Genomic DNA, 14443 nt, shown 5'->3' on the forward strand with positions numbered 1-14443 from the left:
ATGATTGGCAGTGGAGTTTTACAGTGTCAAGTTGCCAGCCCGGCACCCAACCTTCACCAGAAGGCACACATATGCACACACTCATGCCTAGGGCCAATTTAGAGTGTCCAGTCCACCTACAGCATGTCTTTGGAATGTGGGAGGAAACCGGAGCACCCAGAGGAAACCCACGCGACCACAGGGAGGACATGCAGACTCCGCACAGTAGGCGCACCAGCTGAGGATCAAATGGAGAACCTTTTGCTGTGAGGTGGCAATGCTAACCACTGCACCACCGCGGCCACTGTGAAATTAACCAGTCAGAACAAAATAAGGGTCATGCTGCTAAATGCTAGGAGCTTAAACCAAAAGCTGCACTCCCTGGAAGCACTAATATCACTAGAAGATGTAGATGTCTGTGCAGTCACAGAAACCTAGTTTAAGACCTCAGAGAGTACTCAGACCCTGTAAGGTTACAATGCCTTCCATACCTTTAGACCACAAAATGAACGTGTGAAAACCATAGGAGGTGTTGTTTCAGTCACCTCCCATCTAGTCAGACTGGACAACTCCATGGAGTTACTCCACATCCAGGTTACGGTGGGGTAAGTCCCCCATTCAAGTTCTAGCCAGTTATACATCCCCCACCATGGGTCATGACACCCACAAAGCCTACTTAAACTGAAGACAATCTAAATTTTACTGAATGTACTGGTTATGGGGGATTTCAATTATCCCACCATCAACTGGGAAACCTACTCTAGCCCAAACTCGCTAGCACAAAAGTTCCTTGACTTTGTAAATTCAAATGCCCTGGAGCAAATTGTCCATACCCCGACAAACATTCTAGATCTGGTCCTCCCCAACATGTCAAACAGGTGCACTGCTGCAACTGTTGGACCCTCATTAGTTAAAACTGACCACAAATCAGTTACCTTCAAACTGACACTAACACCAGAACTCACACTGGGTGAAATCATACTAAAAAATTTCACCAAGGCAAACTACAGCCTCCTAGGTGAAGGTACACATGCATTTCAAGCCCCATCTCAAGCCGAACGTGGTAACTATGCCAAAGCTTACACTAATGCCCTGTACAATCACTTGCATAAGTATATAAACTCGGCTGTACCAGACAGAATCAAAGCCAAAGCCCCAAGTAAAATCAAGCTGCCATGGTGGACTTCCAGTATCAACAAACTCTACAATAAACACAAAAAGTTGCTGTCCAAGAAAACAACGACAAAGATCCAACAATGGAAAAGCACCCTCCTCAGCCTTAACAGGCAAATAAGACAACTTGTCAAATCCTCCAAGTGCTTCTTTGAGAGAAACCCAACAAGTATTGCCAAGGATAACCATAAGGCCTTTTACAGCTATGTACGTAATCTAAAGGGTAGGACCGAAGCATGTGCAAAACTGGTGGTCAATGGTATCACACACACACTGACCCCCACAGAGACAGCAAACCTGCTAGCAGATAGGGTTGATGAAAATTTCACTCTCACATCCCCTTCTAACTTACAACAAACCCTCCCCCAACCCCCACCCCCACCTTACATATCTGAAGAACAGGTCCTCAAAGCCCTGTCCAAGGCAAAGAACACAGCCTCTATGGGACCAGATGACATCCCAGGCTGCCTTCTAAACAGGCTAAAACATGAACTAGCATCACCACTAAATACCCTTTTCAATCATAGCCTAACCACAGGCTTTGTTCCTGAGGAATGGAGAACCGCTACAGTTATTCCTCTCCACAAAGGTGGCCTAGCAACAGACCCAGGGAATTACAGACCCATAAGCCTGACCAGCCTCATCTGTAAGGCCATGGAACATATTATGGACCTCATAAATAAAGACATAGGTGACATCCAAACCCTAGATCCTACCCAATTCAGCTTTATGAAGGGCAGATCCTGCCTGTTAAATCTGGTGGGTTTCTTTGAAAGTGTGACCAGGGTCATTGATGAGGGCAAATCTGAGAGCACAGCATACCTCAACTTGGCAAAGGCTTTCAACACAATTGCACATTTGGACATTACTAATAAACTTAGTAAACTGAATGTAAACCCCTTCGTTGTAAGATGGGTTGCCAACTGGCTCACAAACCAGACCCACACTATCAAAGTGGGTGACCCCACATTAACAAGCAGACCTGTTACCAGTGGGGTGCCACAGGGATCAGTACTGGGCCCCTACTGTTCATAGGAGGTTACTAGGCTAATGGCCCTGGGGCCCTTACAAGCTTAGCAAAGAGTTTATCCCCATAAAAAGAAACATATATACTTCTCAGAAGTTCAGGCCAAAACCAAAGGATTGGGGCTGACCAAGTTTGCAGATGACTGCAAACTAGGTATAATCATTGAATCCCTAAATTATGTCAGTATACTCCCTGGAGGGTCTCACACAGGCCAACAACTGGTGTATTAGGCATGGTCTCAAACTGAATGCAAAGAAATGCATCATCATTCCCTTCAGCACAACAATGTCCCTTCATACTATAAATCAACAACAATACCCTAAATACCCATGAAGTGGTGAGGGACCTGGGATCACAGGTTGACAGTGACCTTAACTTTGACAACTACATGTCTACAGTTGTAAGGAGAGCTCTCCACATAGCTCACTTGATTAGTAAAGGCATCGCCTCGAGAGAAAAAAGAAGTTATAACCCCCCTATACTCATCACTTATCTGGCCCATAGCTGAGTATAACGCCCCATTTGATATGTACCCTACTAAGCACCTGCAGCAATTAGAGAGATTTCAGATGTTTCTAACAAAGAATATCAAGGGCCCCCAGCATGTGCCTTATAAGAACTAACTAAAGACCCTGTCCCTGCCCAACAGAGCACCCCAAGACCCAAACCTAATGAACTTACTGCATATCCGTAAATCAAATGGGTGCAGGGGTACCCATTCCAGGAACTTAAATATGGTCTACAACTTAAAATAGGACATGCTAGAGGGACAGATTTATTTCTCATCAACTTCCACATATTTGGAACATGCTACCAATTCATGTGAAGCACAGCACCTCTATGACACTGTTCAAGAGGAACCTGGACAAGTGAATGGGCCACCGCAAATTATTACCTGGGATAGTGCCCACAACCCTCCTGGACATGGGCAGTCATCACTAAATGCAATCTTGGGTACTGACTACTACTTCTATGGTATTACATTGGGCTGAAAAGGCTAGGTTTAAGTTAACCTCCGGGTAGATAGCCTAGTAATCTCCTATGATCCTATGAAACTATTGAATCTAACTCACCCACGAATAGTATAAACCTCTATGGTTTTTCACAACACATCAAAAGCCTGGGTCTACATTAAACCAACGAACGCTGATTTATCAACCCTATTTAAGTGAAAGGTTGCAATCCCGAACACTCGGAACAGCAATTTTTTTCCCAGGGAAAAAAAATCGCTGTTCCAAAACAAAAAACCCCAAAAACTTTAAAACAATACATAATGTGTGTGTGGGGGCTTCACCGCCCACACCCCCTTCTTAAATATGCCAACTCCGAGATTGCACTACAGTGGGGAAAGGGGCAAATATACAGGGAAGGCCAAGAGATTTCTTTCCCAGGTAAAGAAATTGCTGTTTTGAGTGTTCGCACTTTAGTGTGTTCGCTCTTTATGTGTTGACGAAGAGGCGTTCGATTAAACTCCTCTTCGCTATTCTAATATAGACCCCAAAAGCCAAACTAGGTATAATAAAAAGTTCAAGCACCAATCTACACTACACTGGATATCAGTATCACAACTATCCTACTTTTCCACCACAGGCACCCTCTCTACTGCCCTCAGTGACCATCTTCCAACATTTGCCATTAGAGCCAACACTCACCAACCCAAAAACATACCGTGAAATCAGTCTGAAACTTTTCTAAATTCAATCAACAAATATTTAATGATCTACTAAACAAAAAAACCTGGACTCCTCTAAAACTTCTTCTTCTTGGTGAAGCCATGCACTACTTCAATACCACATTTCTACATATACTCAATACCTTTGTCCTTGTACGTACAAAAAGAATAAAAAAGAATACAGCCCCCATGGCTAACCAAAAAATGTAAAACCCTTATGAAATAAAGAGAAACAGCCTGGGACACCTGGAACCAAAATAAAACTGACAAGAAATATCATCCATTTCAAACAACTCCACAACAATGTAAAAAGGTTAGTGAGTAAAAATAAAAAAACTTATTTTTCTCACCTTCAGCATGAACACAAAAACAAACAAAAAAAATCCTGGTATTCCATATCAACCCTACTTAACCCTGGTACAAATAAAGAACACTGCCCAACGCCAGAAGCCCCTTCACCCCTAGTAGCTGAAGACTTCAACAAGCACTTTATAAAATCTACAGCAAACCTACTGACAAACACCTCCAGCGCCAGACCTTCCCTCTCCATCACTATATCCACCATTGATAACACCTCCCCTACTAGCTCTGATCCTGCCCAACATAACAGACATAACATCCATAAAAACAACACATCCACTTTCTCATTTCAGCTACAACTACTAGAAAAAGGTTACTGCTAAAACTAAAACCCTGCTCCACCTCAGCTGACAATCTCCCACACCAATACCTTAAACTAGCCACTGACTCCATTCCCTACCCAATTAGTATCCTAATCAATAGGTCTATATCAGAATCTCTAGTCCCCAGCATATGGAAAATGTCACATATCATCCCCATCCACAAAGGAGGAAACTCCACAGAACCTTCCAATTTCTGTCCCATATACATTTTACATCCCCTCTCCAAAATTCTTGAAAGATGTATACACCAGCAGCTTGTGCAATATCTTCTCCAAAATAATCTACTCACACCACCTCAACACAGTTTCCGCCCTCACCATAGCACATCCACTGCCTTAATATCCTTTACACACCCCATGGACAGGGCTAGATAAAAAGGAAACTATATCTGCAGCATTCCTTGACCTCTCTAAAGCCTTTGACACAGTTTCTCACCCCATACTTCTGGACACACCCTCCAACTTAAACTTTTCTCATACCACAAACAATGGTTTCAAAGTTACTTACAGGATAGGAAACAAGTAAATGAACTTCCCCCTTTCTCCATAACACTATAGGTTTCCCACAAGTCTCCATCCTTGGTCCCCTACTGCTTAATATATTCACAAACAATCTACATACTTCCTCATCCCCTGGAACTCTCATTCAATATGTTAATGATTCTAATATTCTCTGCATCTCTCACACCTGGCTAACAAATGCACAAATTTTCCTTAACCCTAAAAAAAACAAATTCACCCTCTTTCACCCAAAAAATCACACCAGACATAGAGCAAATCAAAATATACTTGACAGATAATATAACTATTGAAATAGTACAGCACACCAAACTGCTTGAAGTCATTATCGATAATCTACTGAAATTCAACTTCCACATCTAGCAAAATATTAAGAAAACTTACCAGAAATTAGGACTTCTCTGCATAAGCAAACACTTCCTAAGCACCTCGACTAAAATCACCCTGGTTAAAACTTTCCTGTTCCAATCCCTGTTTTACGGTGCCACAATTATCACCAACTTACAAACTTCCATTAAGTGCAAACTGGAACAGTGCTATAACAAAGTGATAACATTTGCCACAAACTCTGACTACCATACACATCACTATAGACATCTACATGAACTTAACTTGCTTGAACTCCCCAACCAACTCCACTACATCCAACTACTGACACTGCACAACTTAGTCTACAAGCCCTCTGCCTGTCCGGCACTAAGTAACTTAATCGAGCCATACCAACCAAACAGAACCCTAACATCTGAGGACAAAAACCAAAAAAAACAGGACGGTGTCTTATCTCACCTCATACTCTGTAACAAAAGTATGGAATTCTCTCTCAGTTGCTATTAGATCAACTCCCAGCCTCGCAGGCTTCAAAGCATCATTAAAACAACACCTAAACAACGCATGGCTATGCACCTGCTCTACTCCAGGCTAATCTCACTTCTATTTCACCAGCCCCCTTTTTTTCTCCCACTACATTCAACTTTATTCCAAAATATTATACTATTTTCTGTTATACACCCCTCTCACCTGTACTGCTAAAGTCATATATTCTCTGTATATGTGTTTTTCATCACTCAAACCTAAACAATGACACTGTAAATTATGCATGTACAGCTTATTTATTTATTTTACATTCAAATTTTGATTACAGGGAAAGTCCAACTGGACGGAATGTCCATTTTCAGCGAAGGCCCAGGGAGAAAAGCTCCACATAAAATAAAGAAAAGATGACTTAAAGGAAAGATAAAAGAGAAGTAAGATTACAAAAACAAAACAAAACAAAAAAAAAACCCAGCTGTACATAGAGTATAGTTTTTCATAGTTTAGATACCAACAAATGTGTACATATAAAGGTATAACTGAGATAAAAATATGCAGCATAAAGGGGATGTGAAATAATATTGGGTTATACTTAATACATAAAATCCACAGTCAAAAACCTGGGTAAAGGTGTTAGTAAGAAGAAAGAGTTTGTAGGATTTTTAGTCTGGAGAAAAGCAAGAGCCAGAGCCATTTAGTGGTAAGGTGGGTTTTTAGTGTTTGATTAAATTTAGTTAAAGTAGTGCTAGATGTGATGTTACTAGGTAGAGAGTTCCAAATCTTAGCAATACTATGAGAGTAGTTGGATTCTCCAGCATGATTGTGCACTGTTGAGATTCTTAAGAGAGGCTTATAGGTTCATAGGTTCATACTAGGCTATCTGCCCTAGGGCATTTATAAGCCTAGCCAGAGTGTGTTTGGCTTTCGCCACCCATTGGAATGAGTATACTGTGCCCATTTTAAAGTTTAGTTTACTGTACCTCTGTCTAGCAGTGACACAGAAGTGACCCCCAGGGTAAACTTACGATCTCCCATCCACTCGTCAAGATTTCTCTTGAAGAGAGTCAGTGAGGGGCTCTGCCTAACATGGACTGGGATTTTATTCCAGAGTGAAGGGAGACTCTGGGTTATGAATCTGTCCCTCCAGCATGTCCTATTTATTTCTGTGCTGAGGTTCAAATCTCTCGCTCGTGTAGCTCTGGTGGATTTGGATTTTCTGAGGTGGAGCATGTCCATTAATTCCGGGTTGGACATGGCCTTGTACGTCAGGCATAGATCGCCTCTGAGTAGGCGGTATGCTACTAAGTAGAGCTGGAGTTTCTTTAGCCGGGCAGCATATGGCATATGTTTGAGTCCCTTGATCCTCTTGGTGAGGTACTTTTGGGGTCTTTCCAATTGCTGCAGGTGTCGGGTAAGGTACATCCCAAATGGGGCATTGTACTCAATTATGGGCCTGATGAGGGAAGAGTAAAGGGGCACAATGACCTCTCCCGATCTAGATGTGAATCCGTTCATGATAAGGTGGGCAATATAGAAGGTCTTTCTAACCACTTTGGCAATGTGAGTGTCAAATGAGAGGTTACTGTCAACTTGGGTCCCTAGGTCCCTAATTACTTCTTCTGTACTTAATGGATTTCCACCTATGTGGTAATTTGTGGGCACTTTGTTTTTCCCAAAGGGTATGACTATACACTTTTTGGCGTTTAGTTTAAGGCCATGGCTCTGGCACCAGTTTTCCATTTCTATGAGACCCTTTTGAAGGATGCTTGTGTCCGCTGGAGAATCAATTATGGCGCCCAGTTTGCAGTCATCTGCGAACTTGGTTAGCCACAATCCTCCCATGTTAGCCTGTACCTCAGAAAAATAAATACCGAACAACAGAGGTCCCAGGACCGAGTCCTGTGGGAGGCCACTTGTGACTGGTTTAGAGTCTGACATGGCTCCAGCAGTTCTGACCTTGTGGGTTCTGTCCGTGAGCCAGTTTGCAACCCATCTTGTGACATAGGGGTTTATATTTAAGCTGGAGAGGTTGTCTATGATGCCCGAGTGGGGTATTGTGTCGAAGGCTTTTGCAAGGTCAAGGTAGGCTGTGTGAACTACCTTACCCTCATCAATGGCCTTGGTGACTGTTTCAAAGAAGTCAACCAGGTTCAAGAGGCAGGATCTGCCCTTAACAAAGCCGAATTGGGTAGGATCCAGTGTCTGTAGGTCCCCAATGTCTTTGTTTATGAGTTTCATAATGATCCTCTCCATAGCTTTGCAGACCAGGCTCGTCAAGCTTATGGGGCGGTAGTTTCCAGGGTCCGTAGAGGCACCTCCTTTGTGGAGTGGGACCACTGTTGCTGTACGCCATTCTTTGGGTACATATCCTGTAGTAAGGCTGAGATTAAACAGCTGCCTTATGTGTGGATTTAGTTCTTCTTGGAGTTCATGTAGCACGCAACCCGGGACACCGTCTGGTCCCATTGATGCTGTGTTTTTAGCTTTGGAGAGGGCGGCTCTCACCTGGGCATCTGAGATGTCAGGGAGGCAACACTCTGCAGGGATAGATATTTGTCCCTTTGGGGGGAGGGGGAGAAAAATTTGCACTGAACCTGTCTGCTAGTATGTTTGCAATGTCTGTGGGTTCAGTGTATTTTTTGTCATTTTGGACTAACTCTGAGCATATCTGGGAGTTTCCACTCAGGTTTCTAACATAACTAAAGAAAGCCTTGTGATTATCTTTAGTGTCTTGTGCAATTTTTCTCTCAAAGTTGGCCTTGGATGATTTTATGAGTGATCGTAGTTTTTTGCTAGTACTGATCAGAGATGCCTACCCTTTTAGGGATTTTGCTCTATCATGTAGTAGCTTCCTCCTTCTGTTGTATAGCTTATTAATGGCTGGGGTCCACCAGACAGGACGCCTGCCTTTGGTGGAATGGGTCTTGGTTTTATTTGGGATTGCATGATCCATGCATTCCTGTAGGTGTCCATAGAATGCGTTTATAAAGGATTCAGCAGAGTGGGCTGTGGTTTCCACTGGCCCGGAGGCCTTGAAGGATTCCACTTCGGTCTTAAGAAGTGTGAAGTCAGCTTTTGAGAAGTTCTTCACTATGGTCTTCTGTGCTGGGGGTGGGGGCGGGATGTGGATTTCCAGGGAGATTAATTTATGGTCCGATCTTACCAAAGAGGGGTATACTTCAGGTATGGAGCATTGTGTCCCCATGTTTGTGATGATCAGGTCTAATATGTTTCCCCCTCTTGTGGGAGAGGTGACTAGTTGTTCCATAGCATTTGAGTTTATGAATTCTAGGAACCTTTGGGCTAGGGTATTGGGGCTTGAGTAATGCTCCCAGTCTATGTTTGGGTAGTTGAAGTCCCCCAATATGATGGTGTTTGGAGAGACCTTCATATTCTCCAGTGTCTTTAGGAAGGCCGAGTGGGGTTGTTGAGTTTGAGAGGGTGGTCTGTAGCATGCTACAAACTGGAATGCGGTTTTGCCCATTGTTAGTTGCACATGGATGGTCTCCGATGCTTCGTGCATTGCCACTAACCTGGAGGTGTGTGTATCTTTGATGAAAATGGATACTCTCCCTCCTTTTGTGGTTTGGTCCAAGTTCTGGGGCCGAAAAGCATGATACGAGGTATAGCCTGGTAGTGCTGGGGTGCTCTCTGGAGCCTTGAACCAGGTTTCTGTCACTGCACAGACATCGATGTTCTCCATACTGAGGAGGGCTTCGAGAGCATGCATCTTGAGGTTTAGACTTCTGGCGTTGAACGCAACATTCTTCAACAGGAATAAGGCTCTAGCAATTCATGTAATGATGGAGTTTTTGCAGAAAGAAGATTTTAAGATTTAAGAATTAGATCTTAAGTTATTACAAATGCCTATAATTGTCTTTGCAATTATTTTGAACCTATTCAGGTGATATTGTTAAATGTAAAAGCTGTTATTGTACAATATCAAAGCTATGTCTGAATTGCTACTTATGTCTGTACTTGGAGCTTTTTTCCCTGGGTATCTACTAAAAATGAGTTCTGCTGACCCAGTCGGACTATCCCAGTAAACAAATGTCAAAAAAATAAATCAAATAACCTAGGGTTGGAACAGAACCCACAGCCTTCTGATCTTCTAGCACCAAGGGTGAGGGTGCTATATTTTGAGCTACTGATGCTGCAACCAAGATATCTTGTGAAAATAGGAACACACTCCCAATCAAAGTGCTCCTTTTCATTACACTAGGTATAGAATGTCTCTAAATGCTTTCCTCCTAAGTGTCCCCCTTTTATTTTATATTTTTTTAATTTTTTAATAGATTAAATATTTATGTTAATAGTCTCTATCATATTATGCCAAAATGCCTTTTAGAGTTATACTGTTCAAATGCCATAGCTGAAATAATTATTTTTTTTAGTATATACTTAATTCCCCACCCTCCCAGTTCAAATTCTATTTCAATTCTTCAGTTTCCTCACAAAATACAGACTTTCTCACAATGATTAAAATGTTTCCTTTACATGTCCTTTCTCTATATGTCCAGTTTTATAAAATAAATAAATTCTCCAAAACGTAATCACATCATGTAATAGATTTCTCTTGAACATATTGGCCTGTACAGTTCAGTAAAAACATCACACACTTATAAAATGCTCTTTACCACAAAGTGCTGTTTAAAAAATAACCATGAATGTATTTAATGTCTAGTGTCTACTTTCTTAATGAATACATGTTGCTGCCTTAAGTAAGAATGATGCTCACTGGATTGTCATTGTATTAGACATCATTAACCTCACTGTTACCATGCTAAACAAGTGACGTGTTGCTAACTACATTTCATTCAACCAAGCAGTGTAGCACCGCTTCTCTCCCCAATCTGTGCTGTTATTTTGTTAATAACGCATTAAGAAAGAAAATAAAAGATAAGAAAGTACTGAACGTATCCAGTGTTAGTGAAGTGGACCACATACCTTTTTCTGGCATACAATAATGCTCAGGCTGTACACTGCTTAGTTGAAAAGCGTATCTAGTTAAAAGTTAGATGCATTTAAATGCTCACTCCCCCTTTTTTCTTGGAATATTAGTGTTTCCTTTCCCCAAACTAAGCTCATCATTGTTACCAGTGAAATAAATGTATTCTGTACTTTAAATGCTGAAATAAGTTACTTATTCAGCATTTTTCCTTATAAAAGCTATACAATAATTTATAATAGATATGTTTACAGAATTATTACCACCACTTAAATAAGCTAAAGTTAAAACTTGCTTTTCCACAGTCTGGAACATTTTTTTAATGATAATGTGATTCACCCATAATCCATGCATGAATTGATTAATGGGAAAGTGAAATGAAGTATGAATCATAACACCACCATTCCAATTTCAGAAATTCATGTTATCAAATTTATATCAAGCAGTACTATTGTAGAATAGATTAGCAGTGCATAGAATGAGCAGAATGAACCTGGCATTGATAGATTTAATCAGAAGCTTAAAACTAAGTGAGGGGACTACCTGATAACTACATTAGGAACAATAGACTGACTATGATGTGCTATGGTTTTTGAGAAATCTGTTTCATGATCTCTGTGATATGCCTACCTGCATATCATATAACATGTGAAATATGTAAAATGTCATACTACTAATGTGCCCTCAACCTAAAATGCTGTAGTTTATTAAGAGATCTTAAGGACTATGAGCCTTTCAAACTAAGCTACAAAGCTCATGGCATCACGGGAAAGCCTTTGTTATATGTATAACACCTTAAAAATACCTGGCATACTACAACTGATGTGTATTCATTAAGGTCTATTTATAATCTGGCAGTTTTATTTAAATACACTAAATCAACAAGGACATTAGACTTCATGAGTAATCCCAATATATACTTATGATAATAACCACCAGCTCCTACTACTGCTGCTGCTGTTGTGCAGAAATGATTATGTACATCCCTGTCCCTTGCTTCAAAGGATGGTTACTATGCTGCCTTACTCCTTTGGTTAAAAAAGGTCATCCAACTTCAGCTGAGGTTTGTGCGGTCACTCAGGCTGCAGCTTGCACTTCTAACTTGGAGTCAGGTGTGACTTGCCTATACAATACTTTTATGCTATTTTGGGAATGCATCTGAGGTTTTGCTTTTCCTTCATGAGTTTAAGACATTCTGACAATTACAGATTTAAATAAAATCTTAAAACTAAGTGAGGGAATGGGATAACTATATTAGGAACAACAGACTGCCTCTGATATGCCGTGTCTGCTGAGAAATCTATTTCATGATCCCTATGATATGCTACCTAAGTATCGTGTAATATTTAAAATGTGCAGTGATCTGAAATGTCATATTACTAATGTAACCTCATCCTAAAATGCTATGCTTTGTTAAAAGACGTCATGCACTATGTCACTGCTAATTTGTGAAAGTAGTAGCATACATCTCAGATTAAAACTAAGAGCAGAGTGCTTTCATTTTGGACTACTAAAATAGTTACAGTGTATCTGCCACTTTACAGAAACTGATAAAACTAATAAATAGAAAAGGAAGCATGCATTACATTACTATGAATGATGTAACCAAGACTTTTCCTTGCCTAAGATTAGCCAAATAGAAATGGAGTTAATAGAAGTAAGAAGTTAATCAAATCAGTTATTTGCATTTTTCTTGTTATTGATATTATTATTAAGTTAAAGCATTAAAAAGTTCTAAAAGTTTTAGAATGGCAATGTAACATACAAAATCTGTAAGGCAGATATTTTATCCTTCAGGAGCTCCTGAGCTTTGTTGAAGTCTACCAGCATGCTCTGTGTCTCTCTGATGTGGGCCGCTGTCAGCTCATTCAGTTCTTTCTCATGTTTCTTGCTCACTTCTTGCTCGTGTAGTCTGTTCAGAGTAAAAAACATTGTGCTGATTTTGATATACAAACCACACTTAAACATAAATGCGTGTGCTTCTAAGTTATGGGGTAGTTAGATACTGCTTCATTTAGTAGGCTACAGACTGAAGCTACATGTTAAGGTGTTTAACTACAGAAAACTAGAAAATAACATGCACGTCACATAAAAATAAATAAAAATAAATAAATAAATAAAGCTCCAGTGTTGATGATTATTAATGAAATAAACACAAAATGCACAAAGTAATCAGTAATGTATATGTTTTAATTGGTTTTGTGAATGAATGTCTGCATATGTTTGCTTTTAAAAATAACACCTGTGCTTAGATGGATTGCTTGGAGCAGCTCACCTGAATGAGAGATTATTATTTAATATGCAACTGTGGTAGAATTTGTGCTAACTTAACATCCAGTGCCTTGATTTGTAGCCAGCACTAACTGTTATGCTGTGCATTATAGGCTTCTGACTTCCTTTGGAGGCAGCAGAATACAGGGGAACAAATTACACTGTTGATGAATAGTACCAGTGGGCATACCTAAACATCTGTTATGATTGTTTAAATAAACAGTCATGAAATATGTACAGAAATGAGAGACTTGAAAGTAATCACATTTTGTCTTTTACAATGTATGGTTGAAATGTGAGTTGTGATTAATAAAGATACATTTAGTAAGCACTTTAGAAAAACTCGGTCTCTGCAGGCCCCTAGTGACATCTTGTGCAATGCATATTTATATATAGTTCTCTGCTTATTAACCTCAATATAATACACCTACAATGGGTTATCAACATCACAACTCCAGATTAATGGCAAGTTTAAGTTGTGAGTTGACAGAATTTGAATGATAATACTCTACAAAACATATTTCTAAACTGTATTCATTTATAAAAGCAGTGACATTTATACTGAAGAATCTAAAAGATAAGCTTTTGTGAGCTATGTGTTAAGTACTAAAATCAGATTTTGCATGTGGTAGAATTATGATCAATATATTCCCAGCAAAGCATGAAACTGATTTTGCCTGCTTAGAGGTTTAGAGAGCTATAGCCCACAACAGAATGTTTGCAAATGCACATGCAGGAGAGCTGCTCTAACTTTATCATTCACATTTTTCTGATGTTTTCACACACTCCATCTGGTATTCAGCAATTGGTCCCTTGCCAATTCAATCATAGTCCTATATGTTGTCTTTCCTCTAGAGCCTACAATGACTCAGAGACTGAGAAATAAGGGACAATCACGCACAACAACTGACAACTTCATGACTATGGCTATCCTGATTGTTCTGTGCATGGCACCAGTGAACCCTACATGGTGGCAGGACAGTCATAAATCTTACTCTTATGTGGAATGGTGTACACAAGACCTCTGCGTGAGACTTTGGACACAGCTGCTATGTTTAGGTATTGGTGAGAACTAGATGGAATAAATTGGCTGGATTGATCTGGACTGTACACAAAGATCATTTGATAAGTCAACATGTGGGCAAAGAGTTTCATGCTTGCTAATCCCACAGGACACACAGCCAGATGTTGTCTCACTCTTCCCATAATGAATTACGAAAGAGACCATATACATATGCCAGTGGTTCTGTAGATGTCTCAAAAATGGATAGTTTCACAGAGGTGCTGTGCACCAGAGGTAGAGATGGACAGACTAAGCAAACATTATAAGGTTAAATGCAAAAACTAAGGATAGCAATGACA

At 40.3% G+C, this 14443-nt stretch overlaps 1 protein-coding gene across 1 annotated transcript in view; it reads right to left on the reverse strand.

The window, feature by feature from the left end:
• The window catches only part of FAM184A (family with sequence similarity 184 member A), a 2724106-nt gene that overhangs the window by 343036 nt on the left and 2366627 nt on the right, over positions 1-14443 (reverse strand). Inside the window, exon 15 of the mRNA XM_044086971.1 lies at positions 12576-12722. Coding sequence (XP_043942906.1) covers positions 12576-12722 — 147 coding nt within the window. The remainder of the gene's footprint in view (positions 1-12575; positions 12723-14443) is intronic.

The sequence above is a fragment of the Protopterus annectens genome, chromosome 1.part1, assembly GCF_019279795.1.
Source record: "Protopterus annectens isolate FY-2018-M chromosome 1.part1, PAN1.0, whole genome shotgun sequence".
Lineage (NCBI taxonomy): Eukaryota > Metazoa > Chordata > Ceratodontiformes > Protopteridae > Protopterus > Protopterus annectens.